Below are 27,306 nucleotides of genomic sequence, written 5' to 3'. Positions count from 1 at the left end.
AAATGTCGTATTATCAAATAAGCCCTAAGCAAAATGTTGAATTTTCTCCTTCATATGCTCACCCAAATGATGCAGTCTGTTTCTGTCTCCCTCCCTTTATCTTAGGATGTTAGTTGACTATACATATTGCCTTTGAAGAGACTTCTTAAAATGTGCCTTTTTACAGCCTGTGAAAATGAGCCCCCCCCCCACTCATGAGAAACCCCCACCCCCCACTTCCAGGGAACTCTGGAAGGGGCCGTGCCCTCCGCCTGCCTTTAGAGAGCCACCAGGCCATCTGCAGCCCAGGCGAGCATGGGTGAGTGAGACCACCACTGGGGTTACGTCTTTGTGTGCCCTGGTGTGCAGTGCTCCCCAGGAGGTCAGCCTGTCCCTCCCTCCAGGACAGCCGAGCCAGACGCTGCAGGCCCACACATGCCACCCTCCCCGCATCCAAGATGCACTCCCTGGTGCCAGCTAGGCTCTGAGATGCCTCCCAGGACACGTTGAGCCATGCCCGCGGCTGACAAGGAAAAGATCAAGTTCTCCAGCCCTGGCAGATCAGCAAATGCCCATGCTTCCATGTGATGATGAAACAAGTAAACAGGCCACGGTGCCCTCTGGGGTCGCCCGAGCCGGTGTAGCTCCTCTTGAACTGGTCTCCTTCAGTTGAGACCCTTGGAGTGGCTGCCCATTGGCCACATCAGAGAAAACCCCATGCTGATGGGGAACCTTCCCCATGTCTCAGCAGGCAGCCGGGGCACCCGCATGCCAGTCTCCTGCCTCGAGATTGCCATGCCGGAAAACGGCGACTCAGGATGGCAGCCCGGAGCGACAGGTGACAGAGGTATCACTCAGAGCGGCAGCTGTGCCTCCGAGCGAGTGTCCTGGGGTTTCTCCACCCATCACCTCTGCCAGGCCCGCAGACAAGCAAGCAAGCAAGCAGAAAGACGAACCGGGCTGGGTCTCCAAACATCCACGCCGAGTCTGCTGTTCTGGTAGGTCACTCTGTCAACCGCACGGCACAGCTGCGTGGACTTGAAGTAGCCTGTAGCAAAATGGACTTTTTGGAACAATTTCCAAGTGCGAGAAAGGTGATGAGCCCTTTTAATTAGGACTGCGGTCACCAGGTAGAGGGGTATAAAAATGCCAGGAGAACTCGTTCCTTACAGGGATGAGACCCGAGCAGGGCATTCTTCTCCAGCCCCGGGATATGACCTGTTTGATATGTGAGGTGATTCCGTGCTCAGGAAACCAGCAAACAAATGAGGAAGCCAGTGGGCCCAAGGACTGGTCTTATTGTCGGGCCTGAAACCCAGGCCTGGAGACAACTACACCTTCATGCCCTCGGGAACTGAACAAAGCCAGGTGCAGGGCAATGAACTCACTGCCTTATCCTGTCCCTGTAGGAATTCCGGACCCTAAGAATTCTGACTGGTTCTGAGTATCGTGACGTGGGGGCACTTTTAGAGACAATTTGTACAAAGTTGTACGAAGGCGTCATTGTATACCCCAGGGATGTCCCGGAAAGGGAAGAGGGGAAGGACCCCCCCCCCCCAAAAGACAGCCTGTTTTCCCCTCCAGACCTGGTCCCTCCGGGCCTGACTGAGTCAAGACGCCTCCTTCATCAGACGGATGACAAAGAAAAAAGAGTGTGGAGAAAAATCACATCTCACCAGGCTAAACGGATAGAGTGGTCACTGCAGAGTTTTACTTACAGGAGGACATTGTACCCAAATATATGATCGGGTTAACTTCATTAAAGGGCACCAACCTGAGGCAGAGGGCGGCGTGGAGGACAGAATGGAACCTTGTTCTTCGGGCCTGTGTGGGGAGCCAGGCTCTGGGCACCTGTGAGACAGAATACTAGCTCCCGTACTCAGCTGTCCTGCAAAATACCTTTAAAGAAAATACACCTTTTCTAAAGGATGCACAGTACACTCCTGAGAGTGCCTCATGAGCCTCATGAGAAAATGCATCTGATTTTTTATAGCCACTGCTTACTTTGAAATAATCCCCAGTTCTATCGCCCTCTGGACTCACCTGCCCCAGAACAAAATGACTGAAGGTATTTGCAGAATTTGTAAAGACACTGCAGCGCGAAGGACCAGCCATTTCTAGGGCTGGTTGTAAGAACGTCGCACATGGATGAGGACAGCCCAGGGCGATCAGGCCACCTGACCCAGCATGATCCATGAGCCGGTGACCTTCCTCAAGCACCTTTCTCCCCTGGGCCTCACAGTCAGATACAGACCTGGACCAGAGCATCGCGCTCTTCCCCGTTCTCTGCAGACCGTGGGCTTTGGTTTTGAAGTCCGAGCCGAGAGAAGGTCCACGTGTGCTCAGCCTCCTAGGGAGCACCTCAGGACGGACAATCTTCACTGCAAATCTGTGCGGCTTGCACTGTATGGGGGCCTACAAGCCAGTGTCTGCTGGAGAGAGAGAGAGAGAGCAGCAAACAGCCGAAGTTACTGCTTTTGAATAATCCATCCACCTCTGCCCAATACCCAGGGCAGCAAAAGCAGTGAAGTGTCTGTGTGTGTTGAATTTAAAGATCCCTTAGTGCGCACAGAACACCTCATGGAAGAAATCTGTTTGTGGTGGACCTGAGAATCTGGGGGTAAGAAGTCATGGGAACATGTGGTTTTTAATTATGAAAATCTGGTCGTCCGGATAGCACATAACTGAAACATGCAAAGGAATTAATGGCAAATGAACTTATATCTACTTAGGGGCCATGTTTTTTTTCTGTTGCTAGAAAGAGTTCAGTGAGATTTCGGGGAATGGGAAAATCAGGACTTGGGTTTGGATTTGGAAAAGCCGGTGGAAACGCCTTCTCTCCACGAGCGAGTTCCTCGAGTTCCTCGAAGATGGGAACCTTGGCTCTGTCCTTCCCCTGGTAGATCTGACCTATGAAGACGCGGGACTGCCAGCCCGAGCGGGTGTGGCTGCACTCAGCGGCCTCGGGGACAGTGCTCAGGGGGCAGTTGGGGGGTGGCGCAGCGCTCAGAGTGCCCTGCCGTGCCCGAGGCGAGACGGGCTGTCGGCAGCATCTCATGGGGCTGAGGCAGATGTCCATCAGGAGGGTGATGCCCACGGAGCATCTGTGCGATGCACGTTGGGACAAGGCATCTGCATTGCATCCAGCAAGGACGTGGAGGGCCCAGGGTGCTCTCTCTAGGGGGTGGGCCCGGGGGGTGTTGAGATGGAAAGTGCAAATAAAGGACCAGGAGAACCAGAGCGAAGCAAACCCACCTGAGCCTCCAGAGGGGACATGGAGGACAGGCCCCAGGGGGATCTCCGCAGACCTAGAGGACACGGCAGGTAAATGACAGTCCCCTCAGGCTGTCTGCGGGGATAGATCTGATGCCCTGATGCCGACCGCAGAGCCAAAGCATGGGGAGCGGACAGTCGGGAGGGGTACAGAGGCGTTCCCACTATTCACCAGCGCCCCCTGCCTCTCTGGAACTTTCTCACACATCAGCATTAATGATGTTCCCTCATGTGCCAGCGGCCATGTGGGGTGATGGGCTGAGCACTCGTGAGCACACACCGCAGGGGTGTGACCTGGACTGGAGGGCGGGCCTGGGGGCTCCATGCAGGCCCAGCCTGGGGCAGGAACTACCCCAAAGGGGAGGCGAGGCTGAGCCCCTGCAGAAGGACAGACACACCGCAGGGCAGGCAGACACGGGGTCTTTGCTGCTGCCCTTCTCAGGCCTGCACAAATGGTTGTCTGCAAAGGTCCATGGCAAGCGGCGTTCGCCGCCTATGTTTGCCCCGGAACCTTCCACCCGCCGCCCGGCTGGGCTGGCATTCTGCCTTCCACTACGGAACTGAGACGCCAGGTGAGCGGTCCGCGTGGTCAGGAGGCTCAGAGTAGAGCGGTTCTCCTTGGAGGCCCGGCCAGCCGCCCCTCTGCCTGACGCTAGTGCACCTGTGACAGCTGGCTGGCCCAGTGGCGGGGACCTCCTCCTGCGCTGGCCTCCCACGCTCCTGGGCCTGGAGCTTAAAGTCACGCCCTCCCTTAGGGAAGTTCGTCAGGGTCTGCAGACGCTGGTCTCTGAAACCCCATGTGATGGAGGTGGTTCTTGGATTCGCCAGTTTGGGGAGACACCGTGATCGCATCCACCTGTAGACTGATGGCTCACAAGAACCGCAAACTTGTCGCGACGGCTATTATGGAGCCTTCGCTGGGCTCCAGGCGCTGCCCTCACTTCCTACCTAGGCCTCGGCATCCTGTCCCAACCATGCGATCTTGAACGAGGGATTGGGATTCTTCTCATCTGCAGATGAGAGAGTCAGACTGCAGGGACTGATTTGCTCGAGGCCATCTCTGCATCTATACACTATTTGCCTGAACAGATCCAAAAGGTGTGGGAGGGAAAGAGTGCATTCAATCAGTTGAGTATAAATTAAGTACTTAATTCTCTCTCTGTCAAATAAAAAATTAAATAATTAAAAAAATTAAGTACTTAAATGTGAATTGGGTGATAGGTCTGCTTTTCTCCAGATACTTACATTTTCTTACACATGGGCACCTGGGTGGCTCAGTCGGTTAAGCGTCCGGCTCTTGATTCTGCTCAGGTCATGATCTCAGGGTCGTGAGATCAAGCCCGGCTTAGGGCTCTGTGCTCCACATGGGGTCCGCTTGGGACTCTCACGCTCCCTCCTCTGCCCCTCCCCCCACCCCCACTCTCTAGAGCCATAAATATCTACAGTCTTTTTAAAATGAATTTTTTTATGTATTTGTTACAAAAACATCTTTAAAAATAAAGACAAGAAGGAAAAGCAACCAAATGTAAAGTCATTGCGGGATGAGTTTCCCTTTCTACATCACAGGAAAAAAAAAAACAGCTTTATTTTAAAGCTCAAAAGAATCCAATAGAAAACGTCTGATAAGGCGCAGTGGTAGGGGGAATGTCTCTAAGTGGGATGGAAGCTCGAGGACGAGGTGGGTCCCTCACGTCCCAGGGGGCCGGCATCCATCTTGGAATCCCAGCGCCAGGTCCTAACAGCGGAGGCTGGAGCCTTGGCATCTCCGGGGAGGTTATTTTGGGTATCAGTGGGTTTTGCTGACGTGAGTGCTTTCTGGCTAATAAAGCCAAGTTATTTGGGGCCACCGTAACAGCGAGTTAGACAGGTGGTTTATGTGTGAGGTGTTTAATTTACCGGCTTTGCAGTCTGTTGACTTTGGACAAGGCTGAAAACAATTGTATGTAAGTTTCCTAAAATGACAGGCGCTGACGCCGACCGTTGTTATAAGGAATAAGTACTCACTTCTGATGGCCTGTTAGCATTTTATGATTTCTAAAAATTATCGGAGGGAACTTACCTTGAAACAAGCACCTACCTGTGAGTGCGTCTTCTCGGTATTAGAAATCTGTTTTCCACGTTAGTCCAGACCCAGGTGGAATAAACCGTGTTTACATTCTGCCCTGCTCCGTCGGTCCCAAACATCGGGCGATCTCTACAAATGATCAGAAGGCAGAAATCATCAAATCGGCCAGCTAAGCGATGGGGTGGACATTGCCGGGAAAGGTAGCGATGCAGAAATGTGAGACCGTGGTCCTTGGAGACTCCTGTTTTCACTGTTGTTGCTGAGGCTTCTTTCCCAGGAAGCTGGTCCAGGTGTGTCTCACTAGGTCTGTGACAGCCTTTTCGCCGCACGTGACTTTGGAGTCCTGTTTCTCTGCCTGATCCGTATCTCCTGCTCCCGATCAGGACTCCAGGACCACCCGCTCCGTGCACCTGTCCTCCCCCCCGCCCCCCGCCAGTTCCTCACCCCTCCCCGATGTGATTTCTTTTCTTCTTGTTGTGAGCCTATTTTCCAACCACGTGGGGTGTATTTTGTGTCTGTAAGTCATTTCCTCATCGTCTTTCCGAAGTTCTCCTGATACAATTTCCAAGAGTAATTCTTTCCGCCCTGCTGTTTTGAGGAAGGTGTCAGCGCGCAGAACGTTCTGTGGAGCAAAATGCCCCTGTATCTTGAGAGTGGGGACTGAACAGGAGTTTTTTAACGAGTCTGTTCATTACCTCCAGTGCCCTTTGTGGGGGGAGTCACCGTCTTTGAAACACAGCCATGAAGAAGTGTTAGGAGGAGGGGGATGGAAGCTACCGAGCTTAAATGTAGACCGTTCCCAGGTGCGGCTCAGCAAGGGAAGAAGCATGAGCTGGCCAGGTGGCCCGTGACGGGCTGGAGGAAGTGTAGACCTGGGCCGGCAGCCCCAGCATCACTGGGAACATGTGAACAGCGCATGTCTCAGGCCCCTACCTGAGACCCTCTGAATCTTTGGGCGAGGGGTCGCTGAACTATCTATTCTAACAAGCCCTCCAAGGGATTCTGCTGCAGGCCAAGAGAACCATTGCTCCCGGGGGACTCGGATGCTTGCAGCTAAGTGGTCCACTGAGGCCGAGTGCCTACTGATGGTAATCACAGCTTTGATTACCTTCACGTCTGTGTCTTGCCATGCCTCAGCCTTGACTCTGTGCCCTGCTGTCTCCTCCACCCGTGTCGTTTCCTGGAGTCTGCTCTGCCACCGTAGACAGAAGAATCAGTCTTGCATTCCTGCAGGGCCGTGCCTCCAAGCTAGGGAGACATGGTGTGATGGTGGCATGGGTATTGCAAGGCCAGGGGAGGCCTGGGAGCCCAAGAAGCTGGAGAGCTCCGAGGTCGTGGAGGAGGGAGAGCTTGTGCTCCCCCAGAGGAGGAAGACCTTCAAGAGGAAAGAGAAGTCGTCTTCTCAGTGGGAGCGAATGCGTCAGGGTGGAGATGTGTGTGATGGCCGACTCTGAGATCATACTCAGTGGCTTCTCCTAGTGGAAACTTCCCCACTTCCTGCTTTGCATGGGGGTCCTCTCGTGCTTCTCCATCTGCCTGCGCCGCTCTCTAGCCGAGCCTCTGAGTCTCCTGCCCTGAAGGGAAGAAGGGTTTTGAGCCTGGGTAACTGGGGATGGCCGCTGAGACAAGAGGGACTGGGGGTGGGGAGCACATTTGAAGTTAGAATAAGTTGAGGTTCCTTATGTTGCCAGCAATGTCGTGGGTGAAATGCCCCCAAAACCCCTTCGGCTACAGAGCATCTCCAGGTGCTGCAACTCACATAATGAACCTCCTTTTAAATGCATCGCTGAGCTTGCAAGCAAGTAAATGAAATTGTATTGGCCTGAAAATAAGGATGAAGTCACAGCCTAGGAAAGCAAGGAGACCCTCAAGGGACCCCCCGCCTTGAAACAGAGGAGTGGAAAGAAGCAACCACCAGCACAGAGAGATGCCGAGAGAAAACTTCAGAAAGTCACTGTAGGCCGGTCAGTCCAGGGTGAGGGAAAAACATTACAGTAGCCTCAGTTCAACAGAAAAACTTTAGTCCCTCTCTCTCTCTCTTTTAACACTGTATGTATTTATTTATAAATGAGTGGGGAGGGGAGGAGCAGAGGGAGAGGGACAAGCAGACTCCTCGCTGAGCACAGAGCCCAATGCAGGGCTCGATCTCAGGACCCTGAGATCATGACCTGAGCCGAAACCAAGAGTCAGACACTCAACTGACTGAGCCACCCAGGTGCCCCAAACCTTAGCCTCTTGATGAACCCATCCAGCCACCAAAGCAAGGAGGGCAGGAGTTCCTCAGGTCTCCAGGCCTGAGCACCGAAAGGAAAAAAGAAAAAAAAGATATTCTTACGCCCATCAGCTGGAAGTGTTAATGTTTAGTAGATGTTACAGATGGTAGAACTTCAGAAATCATGAGTAAGGAAATGGAAGGACAGACCAACGGAGAAAGAACTTTGTAATCTAATATACATTACAGAAAGAATTTAAAAAAGCAGAGTTTTCTTTTTTCTGTTTAGTTTTTCTTAAGAACACCTACTGAGATGTTTTATTGCAGTGACAATTTTGTCTGTACTCAGTGATCTCCCAATCTTGGTACAACCAAAGGATAGGGGCCTGGGGACAGGAAGATGAGGGAGAACCCTTGGTCAAATGACACATCCATTTAATCAAAACAGGGAAAAAGGAAGATCTAAATTTTAGGACAAATTAAAATGGTTCCTTTTATGAAAGCCTGAGTGTATAATGGACGCTAACAACAGCTCTGTATAAGACCAGAAACGTTCCTCATTCGGTCACTTTGATGCCAGTCTTAGGTGAGTAGCAGTGGATGAACAGAATGTTCTAGAAAGCTAAACATTTTGTTCTCTAGAGTTCTGGTGATAAGGGATAGATCATGGAAGAAACTAGCGGAAGAAACGGACGGTATTTTTCTTAGATTGCCTATCTGAAATGCAAATGACTCACCTTTGCTTCACGCCAGACCTGACTCATAGTCGATTCAAAATCGAGCCCCTTGGCAACTTGGAAAGTCCCAGAACGTCAAATTTTCTGAGGTGTTGATTAAATACAATTCATGTGTTTTAACATTCTAGACAACCTGGAGACAGGGTTTCTGTTTTGATGATGAAAACTAAAGCATCGGCTTTGTTCTTGCCAGCATGAAGTACATGCTTCCTTTAGAAATGAAGCCCCAGAAATACATACAAAAGGACTGAGCTTTTTTCTCAAACATAGTTTAGAATATACTGAAATCCCTGAACAATTGGCATCAAGATTTGTTCCATAGAATAGGGAAGAAAATCTTTTCACTTAGAAAAGTTTACATACAGGAATTCTCCCTAAAATCCATTTCTTGGTGAAAGAACCCTAATTTGGCTCTTGCATAACAGGTGATTTTGTGTGATTTGGAATGGACTTGCCCCTTTAATGGGTCTGGCAGAGTATGTTTTTGCAATATGTATCCTCAGGGATAGATGAAATAATTTTTTGGCTGGGGCTTCTTTTATAATTTGCAAAATATGAATAATGATACCCACATTGCAGAGGGCATTGGATTAAATTGGAGGTATGTAAATATCCATCTGGACAGTGCAGAGGGTCAACATCCAGCTACCATCGTAGGACTTTCAAATGTTGAGGTTGGACCATATTATCTGATAGTTAAGTAGCCAGTGGTCTAATATTTTAGGCAACCTTTAAAGCCAGACATCAGGATAAAGGAGTAATCCTGCATCCCTATTGCTAAAGCAGACATAGGACAACAGAATGAAACTTCAGTTTTGAGATGGCTGAACTTAGCTGAAGGACAGTCAGCCATTATGGCTGCTGAGAGAAACTGCACACCTCATCCCACTGGAGTCCTCCCCAGAAAGTGACTTCCCTATTTGCGCCATGGAACTCTCTGCCCGTGCCCAATTGCCATAGGGATTTCTATTGTATCCCAGGGAAACAGCGATGTTCGTATGTGTGAAATAATTCCACTCCCTACTGTTATTGACACCCTCATTTAAACACATGAAAGCAGTCAAGAGGGGGCACCAGATGGCTCAGTCGGTTAAGTGTCTGACTCTTGGTTTCAGCTCAGGTCATGATCTCGTGGTCATGAGATCAAGCTTCATGTCAGGCTCTACACTCAGTGTGGAGTCTGCTTGAGATTCTTTCCTTTTCTCTCTCCCTTCCCCCACTGGAATGCAACCTCTCTCTTTCTCTGTCTCTCTAAAATAAATAAGAAAGTACATCTTTTAAAAAAAATAAGCAGTCAAGAATCACTAAACAATTTTTTTTTCTTAATGCATGAAAGAGGGGAACAAACTGATCAGAAGTACCGACCCCAAAGGAAGTAGAGTTAATTAGAGTTAATTTAGGAAACAGAATAGAAATTTAAATATTTTTTGTCATTGCTTCAGAGAATTGTAATAGATTATCACATACATAAAACAAGAGCAGGTGAATAAATAAATGAATAAAAAAAATCTGAAAGTTCTTGGACATGAAATACAGACACACTTTGGTGAAATTTTGATATTCACAGATTAAGAGGAAATTCTTGCCAGCTTCAAGAGAGAAGGTTATAGATAGTTCAAAAGAACCCTGGTAGCATATCTATTCTCATCTGTGAGGCAGGATGCCAGAAAAGAAGGGATTGAGAATACAGTCTTGAAGAAAGATTGTAAACTGAATCTTGCTTGGATTTAGCCATACTGATGGTCAAGGATGAGTGTTAAATGAAGACAATCTTCAGACACAAGAGGCCTTAGAGAATAAACTGGATCCAAATTAAATTGTCTTGAAAATACAACTACTAAAATATGTAACTCAAATAATGGAAAATAAATCTAGAAAACAGAACCATGTGATATGCAACTGTCTCATTTCGTTAAATTTCCCGTAATGGAAACCCCATAATGCAAAATAGACGTATATTTGTAATTGTATTTTCTATTTATATACTATACTTATAATGATGTTATAATTAATTTGTATATTATATATTTAAATTACATATTTATATGTTATATGTCTAGTTACTCTATTAATAAATACATTAATGTATCTAATATTTATAGTAAATATATTTGACATTATGGTGTTTATATTTAATAAATATGTAGATGTATTTATGAAAATATCAGGGCAATTTACACATTGATTAGACCCAACTCTTTATTTCCAAGAGACAGAAACATGTCTTGAACTAGTTAAGAAAAATGGGTTCTTGTGGGAGTTTTTTGGCTCACATAACTGAGGATACCAAGAGATGAATCCTCATTATGGTCATGGCTGAGTCCCAGTACCCAATTACTGTCAGAGGACTGTTTTTTTCCCCCTTCTGTGGACAAGCTGTCTCCGTGTGCTAGTCCAAGTGACTACCATTTATCCAATACTCCCCCATTCCATCGACTCCAGCCCAATGAGAACATCTTCCCAGGAGCTCTGGTGGGAAGGTCCAGAGATGGGTCTTGATTTGTCCAGCTTAGGACACATGTCCTTCACATGTCCTTCTTTGGCTCTACTGTTGTGTGCACAGTTTAAATTGGCCAGATTTTGGTCCACCTCATGCCCACCCTCTGTGGCAATTGTTAGATATTAGTTGTTAGATAGGTAGGGGCAGTTGTTCGATATTCCCAAATACTGAGAAATAGGTTATCCACCAGAGGGAGGATTTCATTTAACACCAACAGGGAGGGGGATAGTGCTGGACAGACAAAAGCAGCATCTGTTCCCTATATATGTCCTTACAGGATAGTGATTGTAACTCAGCCCTGCCTTACAGTGGTGGAAATTGAAACTTTTTCTCCCCGTTTCCCCGGGGAACATCAGGATTCTAGGATTAGGATTAAACTCTAGAGAAATATGGGTTGGCTGATACCAAGAATACATAACTTGACTCTTAAGAGAATCTGGGCTATTTTAGATCCATGGGTATTCAAAGTCTTCATTATCCTACCTTCTTGAAGAAGCGTGTGTGTGTGTGTGTGTGTGTGTGTCTGTAATAATGCTCTCCAGTGAACTGGCTGTATGTTTTTCTGTACCACGCAGTATCTTTGAGAGGCCCCAGTCTGTGGGGCTTTTGGACCAGAATGCTAATGTTAAATGTTAAATAGTGCCCATCCAACCAGAGAAGCTGTCATTTTGAAGAGGAATGAATACCGGAACTTTTGAGCAAACTACCGAAGGAATTAACTAGAGGAAAAGAAGGTAGGCAGGATTAGGCCACCAGTCAAGGCAGAATCCATATAATACTGGTGACAGAGGGTCTCCTCTACACCCATCCTCTTCACTCTCTTCCCCCTGAGCATTTGTACACACGTACCTCCACATGGACAGGATGCTATGCAGCCCAGGAGACAACACAGAGCCCAACCAATTTCAGCAGAACCTGACATTTCCCATTTGGCCTCAAGTTTCCTTGCCACTACACATTCTTTGATCCTTCTGTACACCACCTGCCCACCCCATGCTTGTTTCAAGATTTCATTCAGTGGTCACTTTCACATCCGCTCTTGTTAGAAAGAACAACCCCACTTCTGTCTTCCTGGGGCACTCTCTATGTGCTCCCTACCCCAGCTCTTAACCTGACTTGTATTGTGTTGTGGGGGTGGTTTTTTTAAATATATCTTCACTTGAGAGAGAGAGAGCACCAACAAACAGGGGGAGTGGAAGGCAGAGGGAGAAGCAGACTCCCCACCTAGCAGGGAGCCCAGTGTGGGACTCGATCCCGGGACCTTGAGATCATGACCTAAGCCAAAGGCAGACACCTAACTGACTGAGCCACCCAGGCGCCCCTGTGTGGTTGGTTTTAACCTGGGGGAGGCATTTCCCTTGGAGAACACTGAGACTTTCCAAGGGAATCCATTCCCAGAGGTTATGCCTCCGTTTTTGTATTTGTTCTTAAGTGAGGTGCCTGGGAGCTTGCCTGGGGGCAGCCTCAGTGCCGGCACCCCTGCCCTACTCCACTTGTAGGAACACCCTTCTCCTCCCTCACAAAACACAGGTGTAACACTCACCCATCGGGAATCCCACTCGGGTGCGGTTCCCTGAGATGGGTAGTCCTGTTCTTGGTGCTGACGGGAGGACCAGTGGAATTCTTGCTAGAGGAGTGAGCACCAAACTGACAAGGAATCTAATCGAGTCATTGACTTACAGCTCATTAAACATAAATTTTATGAAAGATCAATTAAGTGATATATACCAGAGGAAGAGTTTAAAGGCTTAATTGACCTGTACTTATTCATATGAACAAGGCTTCCTGGTGCTTAATGCCAGTAAGAATGAAAAATATGAGCCTCCATTTATGGCAAACCCCGCCCCATGCTAGCGATAAATAATCCAGTCATTTTGAAGGAATTAATTGAAAAAAGCCTCATCTAGCTCACTGTGAGAGGCCTTTTCAATGAAATTTTACCTTTTTGTTTAACAAGTGTCAAAATTTCTAAAATATTTATGCCATTTGTACTGACTGCTTTCTGTTCCTTATCACAGGGATAACCACTCCATGTCGAGAAAGAATTTAATGCTGCCATGTTATGGTGAGAGGAAATAAAAATAAAAAGTTAATTTATATACATATTTTATACAAGGAAATGCGATTAATATAAAAAGCTCTCAAGGGTGAAGTAGTTCAACAGATGAGATGCTATGCAGTCGTGGAACAGAAATCGGTTCCAGAAAAATGAGATACTCCGAAACACGGCCTGTTAAAAGAATTTGCTTGCTCCCTGTTACATGGGGGCTTGTGGGTATCAAAATGCTGTCTCATTCAGATTCCTTTGATGACATTTAAAAGTGGAAACAGTTTGGGGGCACCTGGGTGTCTCAGTCAGTTCTAAGTGTCTGAGTCTTGATTTTGGCTCCGGTCATTATCTCAGGGTCATTAGCTCAAGCCCTTCATCAGGCTCCACACGGAACACGGAGCCAGATTGAGGTGCTCTCTCCTCTCTCTGCTCCTCCCTCCAACCCCCTCATGCTCTCTCTCACTCTCTAAAAAAAAAAAAAGAAAGAAAAAGAAAAAGAAGGAAGGAAGAAAGAAATATTTTTAAAGTATTAATATTTACAGTGCAGTAGAAATTACTTCTGTTGCAACTTATTGAACTCATGATGGAAATTTTCCTGTGTCAATTAAAAATGTTAGGAGTACTTAGTGGTCGGTTCGAAATTACTAGGGGATGTATATGACGAAAATTACTAACATGCACCTCTACCCGTTCGCACCACTGGTTCTGGGGCACTTTGCCAGGAGTTCCCTTACTTTTGCCTTTATTCCCAGTATCTAGATCATAGGGATCTAATTCACAGTAGATGGAGATAAAGGAGGAGCATTGCTTCCTGGCTGTGAATGGCGTGCCAAGATGGCGAAGAAGGCTGTGAGACATTTTCTCTGGCCCCCACCCATGTGGTGGACGTGACCCTGGGAAGTCTCCCTTGGTAGTGACCAGCAAGTGAGCAATACCACAGGACACGTGATCTTCCCTTTCCATTTAATAAAATCACTCAAAACTGAATCCATTACAAAAGTCCTTGGACGATCCTTAGATGTAGTGTCTGAAATTTTCTTTGGTGAATTTGTAAAAGAAAAACTCAATGAAACTCATATTGAACGAAACACAATGGTGTTCACCTTGAGGAATTGGGAGCCTTAAATGAGCATTTTCTTCCTTTCGTCTCAGCTAGAGAAATTTCCTGAAGCTCTCTTTTAGATTGAATGGTATTTGAACCATGCCATCATAAAGTTAAGGTGGAGGACAATGAAAGGGTTAGTATTTCTTATTCAGGTTTTACGGCTGTTCATTTGGAAGAGAATTTAATCACGAATTTGTATTAGGCTTCTGCTAACGACAAATTAAGTGTGTTTTTCACATTTGCAAAAATCTTGCCATGATAACTTTTTAGCTCCAAAATGTTGTTCACACCTTAGGAGAAGAGCAAACTTGCCAGCGAATTAATTAACTCAGAAATCCTGAGCTACACTTTTAGGGCCAACAGAAGACAGCGGAAAGGATATCGATGTTGTCGTATTCCTTTTACGATTCCTAGTTAGTCACCAGTCAATTATCCAAAGAATGTTGTGTCTTACATTTTGATTTAGGATTTCAGAGAATGGTAGCTTTCTGTGTCTGGAAGGGACTTTAGAGCTCATCAGAACCTGCTTATTTTACAGAAAGGGGAAAGGCTATTCCAAATTCAGAGCAGAACTTGGACCTCCATGTGGGATTCAGGCTCTTAATCCAGCCTTCATCCATCTACCCTGGATGTCAAGCTGGGGTCCCTGGACCACTGGCTTCATGGAATCAGGGGCTAAGTGAGGGAGGTGAGGCGCGCACGGAAGGATCTAGAAGGCCCCAATCTCATGACAGCCAAAGCACCTCCAAGCGTTAATGTTTGGGGCTTCTTTTTATCAATAAAGCAAAAAGTCTCCTGCACCCTTATCTTATTCAGAAATTGTCAAAACATGTTATAGCTCACAGGGTTAATAGCAGAAACCAGCCCAGCAGAGGAAAGATGTGAAGTCGGGGCAGGGCGAGTGAGGAGGGGGTATCTGATTCCAAGCAAAGATTCTCAGACTGACAGAACTGACTGCAGACAGACATGAAAGTCACAACGAGCCGGGTTGGACCCTCCCGGGAATGGTCCTTCCTATCTCTAAATTGGGAGCTGTTTGACAGCTCCCCAAGAAGTGTGGCGGGAAGTCGCTCACAGGAGTCTGAGCCCTTGCAACTGCTGCTCTCTCCTTGGCCTGTCCCCTGGGCTGAGTGCCCGCATCACTGCCATCGTTCTGTCCTCCCGTCCTTGCCGAAACGTCCCCACCACCTGCTGCACGTGGCATTGCTCCCGTTCCTGGTCCCTCGGCATTTATGCACCCGTCCTTCCAATGCCTGTGTGACCACCCTCCGGAGAGAGTCCCGAGAGCAGGACTGCCCTTACGCTCCTGCCCAGCTCCGGCTCCCTGGCCCCAGGCATGGTGCATGGGCAGGAGGTGGGGGGGTAGGGGGTGTTCACTGAACACCTGCCTAGCAGGTTCAACGATGCAGCTACCCAGGCCCTGGAAGGGGCTCCATGAGAAGTGGAGGGCTCGCCTGGGCAAGAGGGGAGCTCCGGTAACTACAGTCTTTACTGTGTATCGTGAAAATAGTTTCACACGTACACGCTCCAGATGCCTTCTCACACCTTGTCGGTTTAGGTTTGCAGTTGGCTTAATTTAGAGCAGTGACTTTCACTTTTTTTTTTTCCCCTCAAAACTTCTGAAGGGTACAAAGCAAGCCCCAACCAGCATTCTGGATCTCATAACTGGAGAAAAAGGGGACCACGTGGGCTTGGAGTCCCCCGTCCACCAGGAATGCATTCTGAGTTTCCAGGGCTTGTGGGTCAGGAGAATGTCCCAGCTGCAGGTGGGACCTGTTGAGAGGTCAGCTTCAGGGAGCAGACCCCTGGGGTTACTTCCCACTCGGGAAGTGACTGCTGGGGGGAAGAAGGGGGCCCGGGCCGCACGGAGCACCTGTCTGCTGCCTTCAGTGTGTCGACCCCTCCCTCTCACCAGCCAGCCCCATTCAACCTGTGCAAATGCACCTAGAGTTGGTATTAGCGTATGGCACCGTCAGTCTCTGTGTATGTGTCTGTCCCCTCTTCAACCATGTGTCCCCCGATTGCCAGGACTCTTGGATTGGAAATCTGTGCCCTCAGTCTGATCACAGAGCCCTTCCCATCTTGGCACACACACCCCCACAGCGCTCCCCACCCCCACCAGCTGTGGAGACACACCAGGGCCATTGCCCTGTGGATGGGCATCACACCGAGCCCTCCCCGCAGTTCTGCGGTGGCCTATGAGCCTCCTCCCAGACAAAACTGAGACCGAGGGGTCCATCCAGACCCCCACCCTAGCCGCCATTCAGCTGCTTGGTCTCTGTGACCTGAAATCTTTATGTTCCTCCCCAGTATCCTACACCACATAGAAGAAAAAGTGTGAATTTCATTGACCTACTTGTTGTGCAACAGCGACAAAAGGGAAGGCAGGGTAACCGGGGTCTGGCTCGGCCCTCTGGGCTGCCGTTGATGGCTGTGCGGCGGCGCCCCTCTGAGCGGGGTCCCCGGAATGCCATCGCGTTGTGGAGTCACCCGCTGTGTGGGCAGCAGGGCCGGCAGCCTTCAAGGTGCGGCTCATCAGCGAACAGGGACAGGGAGGGTCTGGCTGTCCGGGTCCCGAGGCAGTGTTTCCTCCTTCTATTTACCCTCTCATTAAGAGCCAGGCAACAAAAGCCAGGAAGAACGCCTAGGGAAGGCGGGCATTGTCAAAAGCATTCACTGCATTCGGACACATTGCCTTGTGCATTTCTGCTTCTCTAAACAATTCCTCCTTTGTGTTCTGGTCTATACTTTTGAGCTCTGTTGTGAAATGTCTCTTTTTTTTTTTTTTAATTTTTGTTCTTTTGTTTATTTTATTGTTTGGGATCTCAAATAAGCCAACCCCTGACGGAATGTTCTCCTTAGCTCTGTTTGGGGCTTGTTAATTCCATGTTGCCAGTGTGCTGTCCCGTGAAAGCCATGGCGAGGTTGAGGACAGGGATGCTGGCTCCTCGTCTCGGTGCCTGATTATGTGCAGTGAGCCCTGGGAACGCCTGTGGCCTGTATTCACATTAGGCTCCCAGCAGCTCTGTATCAGAGGAATGGTTTTTAAACAAAATACCAAAAAAAAAAAAATTACAAATACTAAATAAATAAAATACACGATACTCCCAACACAACATAGGCCTTACTTCCTGGCCCACCAGGGCTGAGATACTGAAGTTTAAAATCTGTTTCTACATGAAATTAAAAGAAAACAGCCCTGCTAGGCTAGGCAGCCGGTCCAAACTTGGGTGCTCCTGTCCTTCTCTGGGCATGGAGTGAGCAGTGACTTCAGAGAACCCGGGAGCTGACTCTACTTGCAAGCTTAATATGTCTGTGTCTGAAGAGCTTGCTGGGTAGGGTAGAGTTGCCAAATGGCTACAATGTTCCCCCATCATTAATATTTAAGTTCCATGGAACTCTGATCCTTGCAAATCTCTGTGTCTCATTTTTTTCTGCTGTGGTAAAGCTCACTTAATGCTCAAGGGGCCAGAGGACCTCCACCCAGCACACTTTTGTTCTGGTTCTTTTTCATTTTTCTTGGAGGTGATCCTCTCAGATCACCTCTTCTTTGGACCAGATCTCCCGGTCTCATGTGTAAAAGTGAAGGAGGGGGGGATAAATAAAATAAAAATGAAGAGGGGGCCAGATGCCGACACAGCGCACCTTTCATATTTCAGATGTTTATACTGAACATTTGCCAGAAGTTCCCAAACAGTATTAGCTATTTATAAATCTGTTTATATTCGGGAATGATTACGTTCTTTTTTCAAGAACTCATTTTAAAACAACTTCACAGAACTGCGTTCACTGTGTCATTCATCTGAATTTTTAAATATGCAAGCCCAGAGTCAGATAGGGGATAAAAATCCAAAAGTCTGACTCGTAATGTGGTTTTTGAGGGACAGTTTTGCTCTCGAGCACATATATGCCTCGGTTCCTCCAAGTTAAAATGTTTCTGGAGGGAGCTGTCGGGCTGGAACAGGTCTTGCTTGATTCCTCGCGCCCCGAATTCCAATCGCAGGTGAGTCAGGCAGGTTGGTGTGGAAACGTGCTGGCTGACCTGTCCTTGCCGTGTCTTGTCCAGTGAGCCTGCCCCTGGGCCCCAGCAGTCCCTGCGGCACAGACAGGGTCCCGCCGGTGCTGTCTGAGGCCGAGGAGACAGTGTCTGTCAGCAGCTGTTTCGCATCAGAAGATACAGCTGAGGACTCTGGAGTGGTGAGCTCCCCCTCAGACATCATCTCCCTGGACTCCCAACACGACAGCTTGAAATCCAAAGATAAGTGGGCCACCGACCAGGAAGACGGCAGTGACCAGGACCTGGCTGGAACTCCAGAACCGGGTCCCCAGAAGAGCCCCACGTGGGAGAGGAACAGCTCTGGAAACTGGCATCCAAGGTGAGTCGGGGACAGCTGCAGAGGGGGGGTCCCATCCTAGCTTCGGGGAGGAAGGTCTTTTGTTCACGGTGACCCGACCAACGCATGGCAGGCGCCCTCCAAAGTTGCCACTCCCCGATGTGGGGGTTCGCGATCCACAACCTGGTTTTCAGACTCTTTCTAGACTTGTAGGTGGTTGTAAGTAATACCCAAGATTGGCTTGTTCGTTTTTCCTTTTAGGTAAATGGTACCATACAGTGTCCTTTCTCACTCAACATCGTGTTTTTAACATCGATCCGTGATGATATGTGTCTCATGAGTTCATTTATTTTTCTACTTTTTAATTAATGGGCACTTAGGTCATACTGGTTTACCACACCACTGGAAACAATGAGAAAGTTGGACATATGTCTCCGTTTACACACAGAGCGCTTTCTAGAGGACAAACTAGTACACATCCAGAAAAACCCATCCTCGGCTATGGTGGGCTGTTGCCGAATTGCTCTCCAAAACGAGTGTCTGGGTTTACAGACCCTACAGTGGTCTCCCAACGGCCTGACATCCACACCTGCACCGACATCTGTGATCAGTACACCTCCGCTTCTCACACGTACAAGTGTTTGATGGCACATCACGTACTTTTCACAGTTTTCTGATTAGTAAGAATGTGCATCTTGTCATATGTGCATTACCATTTTGATTTTCTTCTTGCATGACTTGCCTTTCTATAGACTGTCCTTTTTAATTTTTTATTTTGAGAGAGAGAAAAGTGTGCCCAAGAATGGGGAGAAGGATGGAGGAAGAGGCAGAGAGAGAATCTCAAGCAGGCTCCATGCCCAGCACAGAGCCTGACTCGGGGCTAGATCCCATGACTCTGAGATCATGACCTGTGCCAGAATTAAGAATCGGATGCTTAACCAACTGAGCCACCCAGGCACCCCCATAGACTGTCCTTTAAAAAAACAAAAACAAAAACAAACTGGGATGTTACTTTTTTTTTTTTTAAGATTTTATTTATTTATTTGACAGAGAAAGAGATCACAAGTAGGCAGAGAGGCAGACAGAGAGAGGAGGAAGCAGGCTCTCTGCTGAGCAGAGAGCCTGATGTGGGGCTCGATCCCAGGACCCTGAGATCATGACCTGAGCTGAAGGCAGTGGTTTTAACCCACTGAGCCACCTAGGCGCCCCTGGGACGTTACTTTAAAAAAAAAAATTCATTAATTTCTTCTTACTCTGTAAATCAGTTCTTTACTCCACACAGGGAGTCTTTAAGACTATGCCTTGAATGTAACTTTGTCTTCTCTTGTTGCATTAAAATTGCTTTCTCATTTTAATATTCTTAAATTTGTCCCTTTTCTCCTGAATGTGTATAGTCTTTGCATTTTAAGAGACCCTTCTCATACCCTGAAGGACTAAAGATTATCTGAATTTCTTATAAAAGTTTAGTGTTGCTTTCTCACATTTGGGCTTCTCAACTACCTGGGTTTATTTTCGGGTGTGATGTGGAGAAGGAAATCTATTTTTTCGCACTGACTCCCAGCCCTACTTTGGATTACGTATCTGCCCCCCCGTTCTCTGTTCTGTAGACCTGGCTTATCTGTCTGACCTTGTCCCAGCACCCCATTGCCGTCGTGTCTTTCTTCATTCTTCTAAGAAGAAGGCTTATTCTCTGTGGCCCGGCAGTTTTTTCATCCTGTAGATAATTTTAAGAATCAGTCACACTTACAGTGTTATGGAAGTATTAACAAAAAGGAGAGTGCTCCCCCAAAATTCACAACTAGATCACCAAAACAAATGAATGCCTTTCATGTTTAGCTCCCACTTTGTCCATATGAACACACAGATCTTTACCTGGTTAATGTCATTGTAGTGTCAGTAATAATTTATTTTGATTTCTTTTTACCTCAGGATTTATCGTGAGCATTTGCCTATTTGTTAATTACACCCTCTAACAGTTTTAGTGTATAGCTCGTCAGTCTTATGGACCATTTCAAGGCCAAGTTTGTATTTCATCTGACAGGAAATTAGAAGGTAGCACTTGCTCCCTTCCTCCCCCACACCCTCATCTCTCTCTCTCTCTCACACACACACACACACACACACACACATACACATACACAGTGTGTTAGCCTGTGCTGTTTGCATCTATAAGAGCAGAGAAAAATTATGGTAATTCATTCTTCATCCAATAAACATTTTTTTTAAAAAGTCGCTTTCTACAGTAATCTCCAGGTCTGTTCTGTGAGTTTGCATGGAGGTTGCACACCCGAGCCCTACATCTGAGGCTAATCAGACATTTTTAATTCTGGCCCCAGGGATGCTCATGTTAGTCATCCTTTGCTTTGCTGGCATTGACCCCTGATGTAAAATCTTGCTGACTCCTATCCAAATACGAGAGTTAATGTTGCCTGTGGCCACAGCCAGGATAATCATGGAGGGTTTGGAACTTGATCCTTTATCCCAGTAGGGAGCAGGGCATGTTTTTCTGCCCTCATCTCTGGGGGGCCATGGAATTTGAGAGTCGCAGGGTGTGGGGGGGGGCTCTGACCAGCCCACAGCCAGCGCTAAGTAGTGGCCTGGACTTTGCGAGTCCTCATAACTTTGCGGGCCCTGTGGTCTGCTTGTGCACACAGATAACGCCTCCTACCTCTCAGGGGTGTGATAAGCCTATAAATGCCCAGTGTGCATGGTAGAGTACGCACTGCCTGGCTATCAGATAGGAACATTGTCAAAATTACCGCTGTTAGTTTAGGAAATGGGCACCATGAATTCTCTGGGCTTCTGAAAGCCCAGCGTTCTAAAGAAGATGAAAATAGTCTCTGAGCCCCCTAGCCCTGTCTGTGCTGTCCCACTGTCTGTCTCAGAGTGAGATCCACCCTGTGCCTTGGACTTTTCATGGAATGACCATAGTTAGTGCAATACTGCAATTCATAAGAAATATCGATTTGGTCAAATGACGAAAACATATACCTCATAAATATTTGGTCTTCATCCAGTTTCTGGCTCCCAGCTCCCAAAAACCATGGAATTTCCCGAGTGTTGAGAGTGATAAAGGCCTTTTGTTATGTTAACGAGATGGCTTTTGGAAGGCACCTTTGGATGGGGGCTGGTTGCCCAGGGAGCCAACCAAGTGACTAAAAGGTAGAACTGTCAACACCACTCCCTGACCTTCCTGGGAGGGGAGAAGGTCTAGAGATAAAATCAGCCAATGGCCAGGGACTTAGTCAATCGTGATGGTGCAATGAAGCCTCCATAAAACCCCAAAAGGACTGCGTTGGAGAGCTTCTGGGTCGGTGAGCACCAGCAGGTTGGGGAGACTGGTCCTGGAGAAGCATGGGAGACCCTCCCCCTACCTCTCCTTATGCATCTCTTCTTCTGGCTCATATCCCTTATGATGTCCTTTAATAAACTGGTCAACCTTAGCCTTTCCGAGACTTCTGTGACTCATGCTGGCACATTAATTGAACCTAAAGAGGAGGGCATTGGAGCCTCCATTCTGCAGTGCTCGGTGGTCAGGAGCAGGAGCCTGGGGTCTCAATGTGGGGGTGGGGAGCAGCCCGGTGGGACTGAGTCCTCCACCTGTGGGGTCGGATGGTGTCTCTGGGTCCTTAGTGGCTGAAACGAGTTGAATTCTTGCACATCCTGCTGGAGTCAGAGAAATGCTTGCCATTGTACATGGGGCAGCTCCCCCCCCCCACATCCATACTGAGTCCGGGAACACCTAAGAAGTTTATTTTGCAGGAGTGCACTCCCCTGACAAGTCAGACCGATTCCGAGACTGTGGTGTGGGGTCCCATCTTTATCTCCAGTATGATTTTCCATCAAGCTCGGAGTGACGCAGAAGCGGGTAGAAGCTGGGGTTTCAACTCAAGGGCTCACGGGGGCCAGGCAGAGAATGAGGGTGAGCGACGACGGGGAGCAGCCCTGAAGTCTCAGTCCTCTCTCCAAAGCAGCCTCGCTCCCTCCTTCCAGACTTACCTGGAAGGATCGCAGACCCAGCATGGCCGGCTTTTGAAGAGAAGCCAGGAATCCAAATTTTTATAGGAGGCCCCAAGTTTTACATGTTGGCAACCAAGGTAGACCGTCGAGCCAAACCAAACAGGTCTGCGTGCTGAGCGGCCCCGCTCCCAGATGTGCTCTCCACTGAGTATTAAGGGGCGCCCTGACCCTTCCCCCTCTGCCTGCTCTTTTCCAGCTTTGGAATATCCTTGTCATTGCCCAGGTGTCTCCTGTGCGACAGCTCTTGGAAAATAGCTTCAGATACATGTGGGAACTCCCTCTAGCCTCCTCTTCGTGAAATAAGAAAGTCTTACAAATCCTGCAGGAAAGCAGCCTGTTTCAGTACCCCCCACCCCCCCTCCTGCCTCCGAGTGTTCCTGGGATAAGGCTCTGTTAAGCACTGCTTTAGAAATGCCGTTCTGTGCCTTCCACTGTCCACACTGTCAAGCTGAAAGTACTCCCCTCTACAAGTACTCCCCTCTGTTGCGTGGATATGGAGAGAAGACATCTCTTTGGATGAACACGGTGCGTTCCAGAGGCACCCTCTGTGGTCCCGTCTGCAGCTCCGGCTGCACTGAGAGCTTGAGCAGGAAGAAGGCTGGAGGGGGCAGGATGGGGTGGGGCCAGACCCAGGGGTGGAGGGGGGTGGGCACCAGGATTGGGCCAGAGGTCCAGTCTGCAGAACTTGGGTGAGCCAGGCCGATTTCAGGGGTCCAGAGCAGCCTGTGGTCAGGGTCAGTGGGATGAGAACCCAGGCTGGGGCGGGGGGTTGCCAGCCCCGGATCAAGCTGAAATTGTGTGAGAGCAGAAGCCAGCCCTGTTCGTGGAGCTGCAGCCTTGAGCTCAGCCACCTGGACAGAAAACCGCATCGGAACACTGGACGGGAGCACCCGTGTCCTACGGGGATGAGAGAAGCAGTAAGGTAGACCCGGTTTCCTGACATCCCGCACCCCCAGGGTGGGGGGACAGGCAGGGCAAACGGGGACCTGGCAGCAGCACTCACTTAACACTTCTCTGTGCCCCTGAAGCACGTGCCTCACCTCTCCTCCAAGGAGATGGCACCCCTGTTCTCAGTGCCACCTGCTGGTCCCCAGATCCAGCCTCCTGGCTCTGCCCTGCGTGATTCTGATACCTAGTTTCTGCGGGTAAGAAAGGATGTTCCTCTTGTGTGGCCAAAAGCAATGATCTGGGCACAGCCGTGGTTGGGAGACCAGGCCATCATCTGAATGCCAAGCCCTGGAAGGCGTGGGCAAACCTGGCCAGGCTGGGTCTCCCCAGGCTGGGGTGCATTCGGAGAGGTGGCAAAGCCATCCTCCACAGTCTCAGGCACCTGCAGCTTGCAGCATGTGTACGCTGGGGCCAGTCCCCAGCAAGATGGGGAGCGTTTGTGGCTTTCTGCTCTGCCGGAGGACCCTATCCTTTTGCCAGCCCTCTGTCACTCAGGTAGTCACAGAACGCTGGTGGCAACAGCACAAGACCCTTTGTGACCTGAGTGAGAAGACCCTGCGGAGTGAGGTCCCTGTTTGCTTGGCTGTGCTTCCTTTCTCTACACCCTGTAGACGTCAGAGCCATCTGAATGGCTTCGGCTAGGGTTGCCCCGGGTCCCGTATTGACAAATTGGAGGTCAAGTACAATTTCCTCCAGGGCTCCTGTCGTTTTGGCCTCAGCTTAAAGCGTCCTTCTGGAACTACTCAGGCCAGTGACAAAGTTCACGGCTCTGTTCCCTCCAGTTAATTCCGAGGCCCTGCTCCGGCTGCGACAGCCACCCACTGGCTGGGCTCCCCTGAATGCCCTTGGAACCAGGGTTTTGAATTCTTGAAGAGTCTCAAGAATAAATACCGGTTTTCTAAAAAGAGCAAGTGTGAGTGCCTGGTAATAATTGGAATACCGTTTATGCGCTGTGATCTGCAAATGATGTTTTCCATCAAGTCGTTCGGATGGATCCAATTATAATCTTTCACTGCAAAATAAGTCTGTGCACTCAACGCAAACTGGGGACAACACATTCCCAGCGTCTTCCTCTAGACTTAGCACAGCCAGTAAACAAGCCCAAGGAAGAATTCAGCCCAAGAGCGCAGAAAAACACAGATGCACATGGAATGATCGCCCCTTATTTTGGGGACACCTGGGAGTGGCCCTGGGTGCAGCTCTGCCCAGGGCAGGAGTCATAGCCTGGGACCTACATTTGTTTAAACATCTCCTCCCAGATGCATCTTCCTTTTCTATATGGCCTGAGCCAACATTCCCGAAACTTAAAGAACAACTCCATGTAAAGAGGAAAAAGTCCAGAGACTGCCTGGGGTCCTGTCTGCTCTCAGTCGGCAGCTTTGCCCTTGTGCCGAAAGCTTGACCTTGCATCGATTTCCTTAGTGCGTGGAGAGACACGGGACCTCTCCCTCTTAGAAGAGTGCCTGATGAACTGGCAGCCTTCGAAACCTGACCCCTGGTATTGTTAGTTGCTAAGTTAGTTTTTACAACTGCCTGAGGAAGGACAGAAAGGTGATTTGTTGATTTGTAGACTCTGTATCTAGCTCTGATTGTCTGTCTGCTTCTTTAAACTCTGTAGCGCCTTTGGAAAGAAACAATTTGTCTGTGTACACTTGTTTGTGATAAGGGGAGAAAACAGAGAGGACTTTGCCTCCTAGCTACCTGGGAGGGGGGGAGCGTTACAGTGGAATGTGTTTTATTTCTAAGCCTTTGAATCCTGAAGGCAGTCTTGCTGTAATCAGACGATGTATCTATCAGAGTATCAACATCGTGGGACTGTAAATTCTGGGTGCCTTTGGGAAACATCCGCACAGCAGCCAGGAGTAGGTGAGAGGTTGGATAAGTGGGTTTCAGGCTCTGTTCCTTAAAGGTAGGACCCCACTGAAAGCGCATTAGAGCCACAAAGGACAGAAGGTGCAGCCCCTTCAGGAGAAGGGAGCCCCCGCCACTGTCTTGCCTGCCATCCCTCCTCACCCCTCACCCATCCTCTTCCTGGCCATCCCCAAGTCCATCTCAGCCCCAGCTAACAGCAGGTGGTAGGCATGAGGACATTAGCAGTGAGACCCGTGGAGCCCTGTAGGGCATGAGTTTCTGGTCACGTCGACAAACTGAGGGTGTGTGGGGCAGCAGAGGGGCTGGAAGAGACAGGGTCCTGCCTTTCCACTGGCTGGTGCTGGCCAGGGGGCCCCAGGACTCTACAACCACAGGAACTCTGTGACCAGCAGCACCTAGAAGCATCTCACACCTTCTAGAACCCTAGAACTTTGTGAGAGCACCTAGAAATATTTAACACGTCCTAAAAACCCAGATACTTTGTATGTAACTACGTTTACAAAGGAGCATTTTAAAAGCACTCCAAAAAAAAAAAAAAACCCCTCCAAAAATGCATACATACATACATACTCACCACTTCGGACTTTGCAGAACTGGGTCGCTCCATACCGTTGCTCTGTCCATGTTTGGCTGCTGAGCCCTTGCCAGGAAGCTGACCCAAATGCAGATGTGTGGAAGTGTAGAAGACACAGACTTTGGGGTAAAGAAAAGAGTTCTTCGTATTAACTACATGATAATACATAATGACAATAATGTGGCATAAGTATTGGGTTAAATCAAGTATGCTAATTAAGGTGTAATAAAAGTGAAGTTGAAGTACTTAATTAAAATTAATCTCACCTATTTCTCCTATTTTTTATTTCTCCTATTTTTTTTTTTAACCACAGGATTTTAAATTATACGTATGGCTCCTATTCTATTTTTAGGGGACACGGTGATTCTCGAACTCTGAAGTTCCATAAATACAGGGACGCTTGTAAATGGAATGGGAAGTTGAACACATATGATTGCCATCAGCTGTAGACTTTCCCAAGCTTCTTGCCTTTCGTTTATCAAGTAATTGTTTTGAAAATGCAGGAGTCAGTTTGGTTGTCCTCAACAAATTGAATTGCTACCGGAAAGGGACAATTTTTTCCTCTCAGACTTTTTTTTTTTTTAATTCTGCCATTGGATAAATTACTTAAGGAAACTCTTTTGGCTACATCAGAAAGAGAAATAATTGGGGTACCTGGATGGCTCCATTGGTTAAGCATCTGCCTTTGGCGCAGGTCATTACTCCAAGGTCCTGGGATGGAGCCCCGCGTCGGGCTTCCTGGTCAGCGAGGAGTCTGCTTCTCTTTCTCCCTCTGCCTCTCTCCCTGCTCCTAGTTTCTGTCTCTCCAATAAATATATGAAATCTTAAAAAAGAGAGAGAGAAGTGACCCCACAAGCCTCATTGGGTCAGAATCAGCTCGTGTTCTTTGATTCTTTCTCATATAAAATTACAACAAAAAAACAAAACCTATCTATCTGGGGCTGATTTGACACAACTGCTCCTACGTGTCCTATCGCCAGAAGCTGGCAAGGCCGTGAGCCACATGGGGGGCTCGGTCACCCTGACGCCCTCGCCCCCCTGCCCTTTGTCCCTCACATTGGATGCGGCAGTCCCTGCAAGCCTGGTTCTCTGCGGCCGCACTCGGTGTGAGAAAATGCTGCTGGTCGTGTTTATTTAGGGTGTACGACCCTGTATCAGAATGTCTGCACTGTGTGTGTTTGCTCTTTGTCTTTCTTGGTCTTTGGCCAAAACAGACTGTCAACACGAAACCTGCCTGAAGGCTGGGGTGTACGTGGGGGGACGCGGAAGGTGCCCGGGAGAGGAGCATCTGTGCGTGTTCACTTTCAGCTACGCAGAAGTGGCTGCTCCTTGCCAGCTATCGACTCCAGGGACACATTCCCGGGCTCTCCTGCTTAGCCCACAGAATGCTGACCTCCAAGCTCAGGACGAAGGGCTTTGGACTGGTTTTTGCAGGGACAGAGGAATAGTTACAATCCGTAACTAACCCTCTGTGGGCAAGTAGAGAGCGGTGGGCGAGGAAGGAAAAGCAAGTATCACTCAATCTCTCCCTCATGAGATTTTACATTGGCAAGCAAAATAGATACGTTGACGTTGACTTTGGCTTCTTCCAGAAAACATTCACGAGAAGATCGGGGCCAGAGCACAGGTTCCCCAGC

General features: G+C 48.5%; 1 protein-coding gene across 3 annotated transcripts in view; it reads left to right on the top strand.

Annotated features, from left to right (window-relative positions):
* COBL (cordon-bleu WH2 repeat protein) overlaps window positions 1-27,306 on the top strand; it is a 262,604-nt gene that overhangs the window by 214,665 nt on the left and 20,633 nt on the right. For all 3 annotated transcript variants that reach the window (XM_080818254.1, XM_080818253.1, XM_080818252.1), the window contains one exon: window positions 17,988-18,297. In XM_080818254.1, the coding sequence (XP_080674380.1) occupies window positions 17,988-18,297 (310 nt within the window). The remainder of the gene's footprint in view (window positions 1-17,987; window positions 18,298-27,306) is intronic.

This window comes from Martes martes (assembly GCF_963455335.1).
Source record: "Martes martes genome assembly, chromosome: 11".
Classification (NCBI taxonomy): domain Eukaryota; kingdom Metazoa; phylum Chordata; class Mammalia; order Carnivora; family Mustelidae; genus Martes; species Martes martes.
Note: the sequence above shows the minus strand (reverse complement) of the source record. Positions and strands in the feature narration are given on the sequence as shown.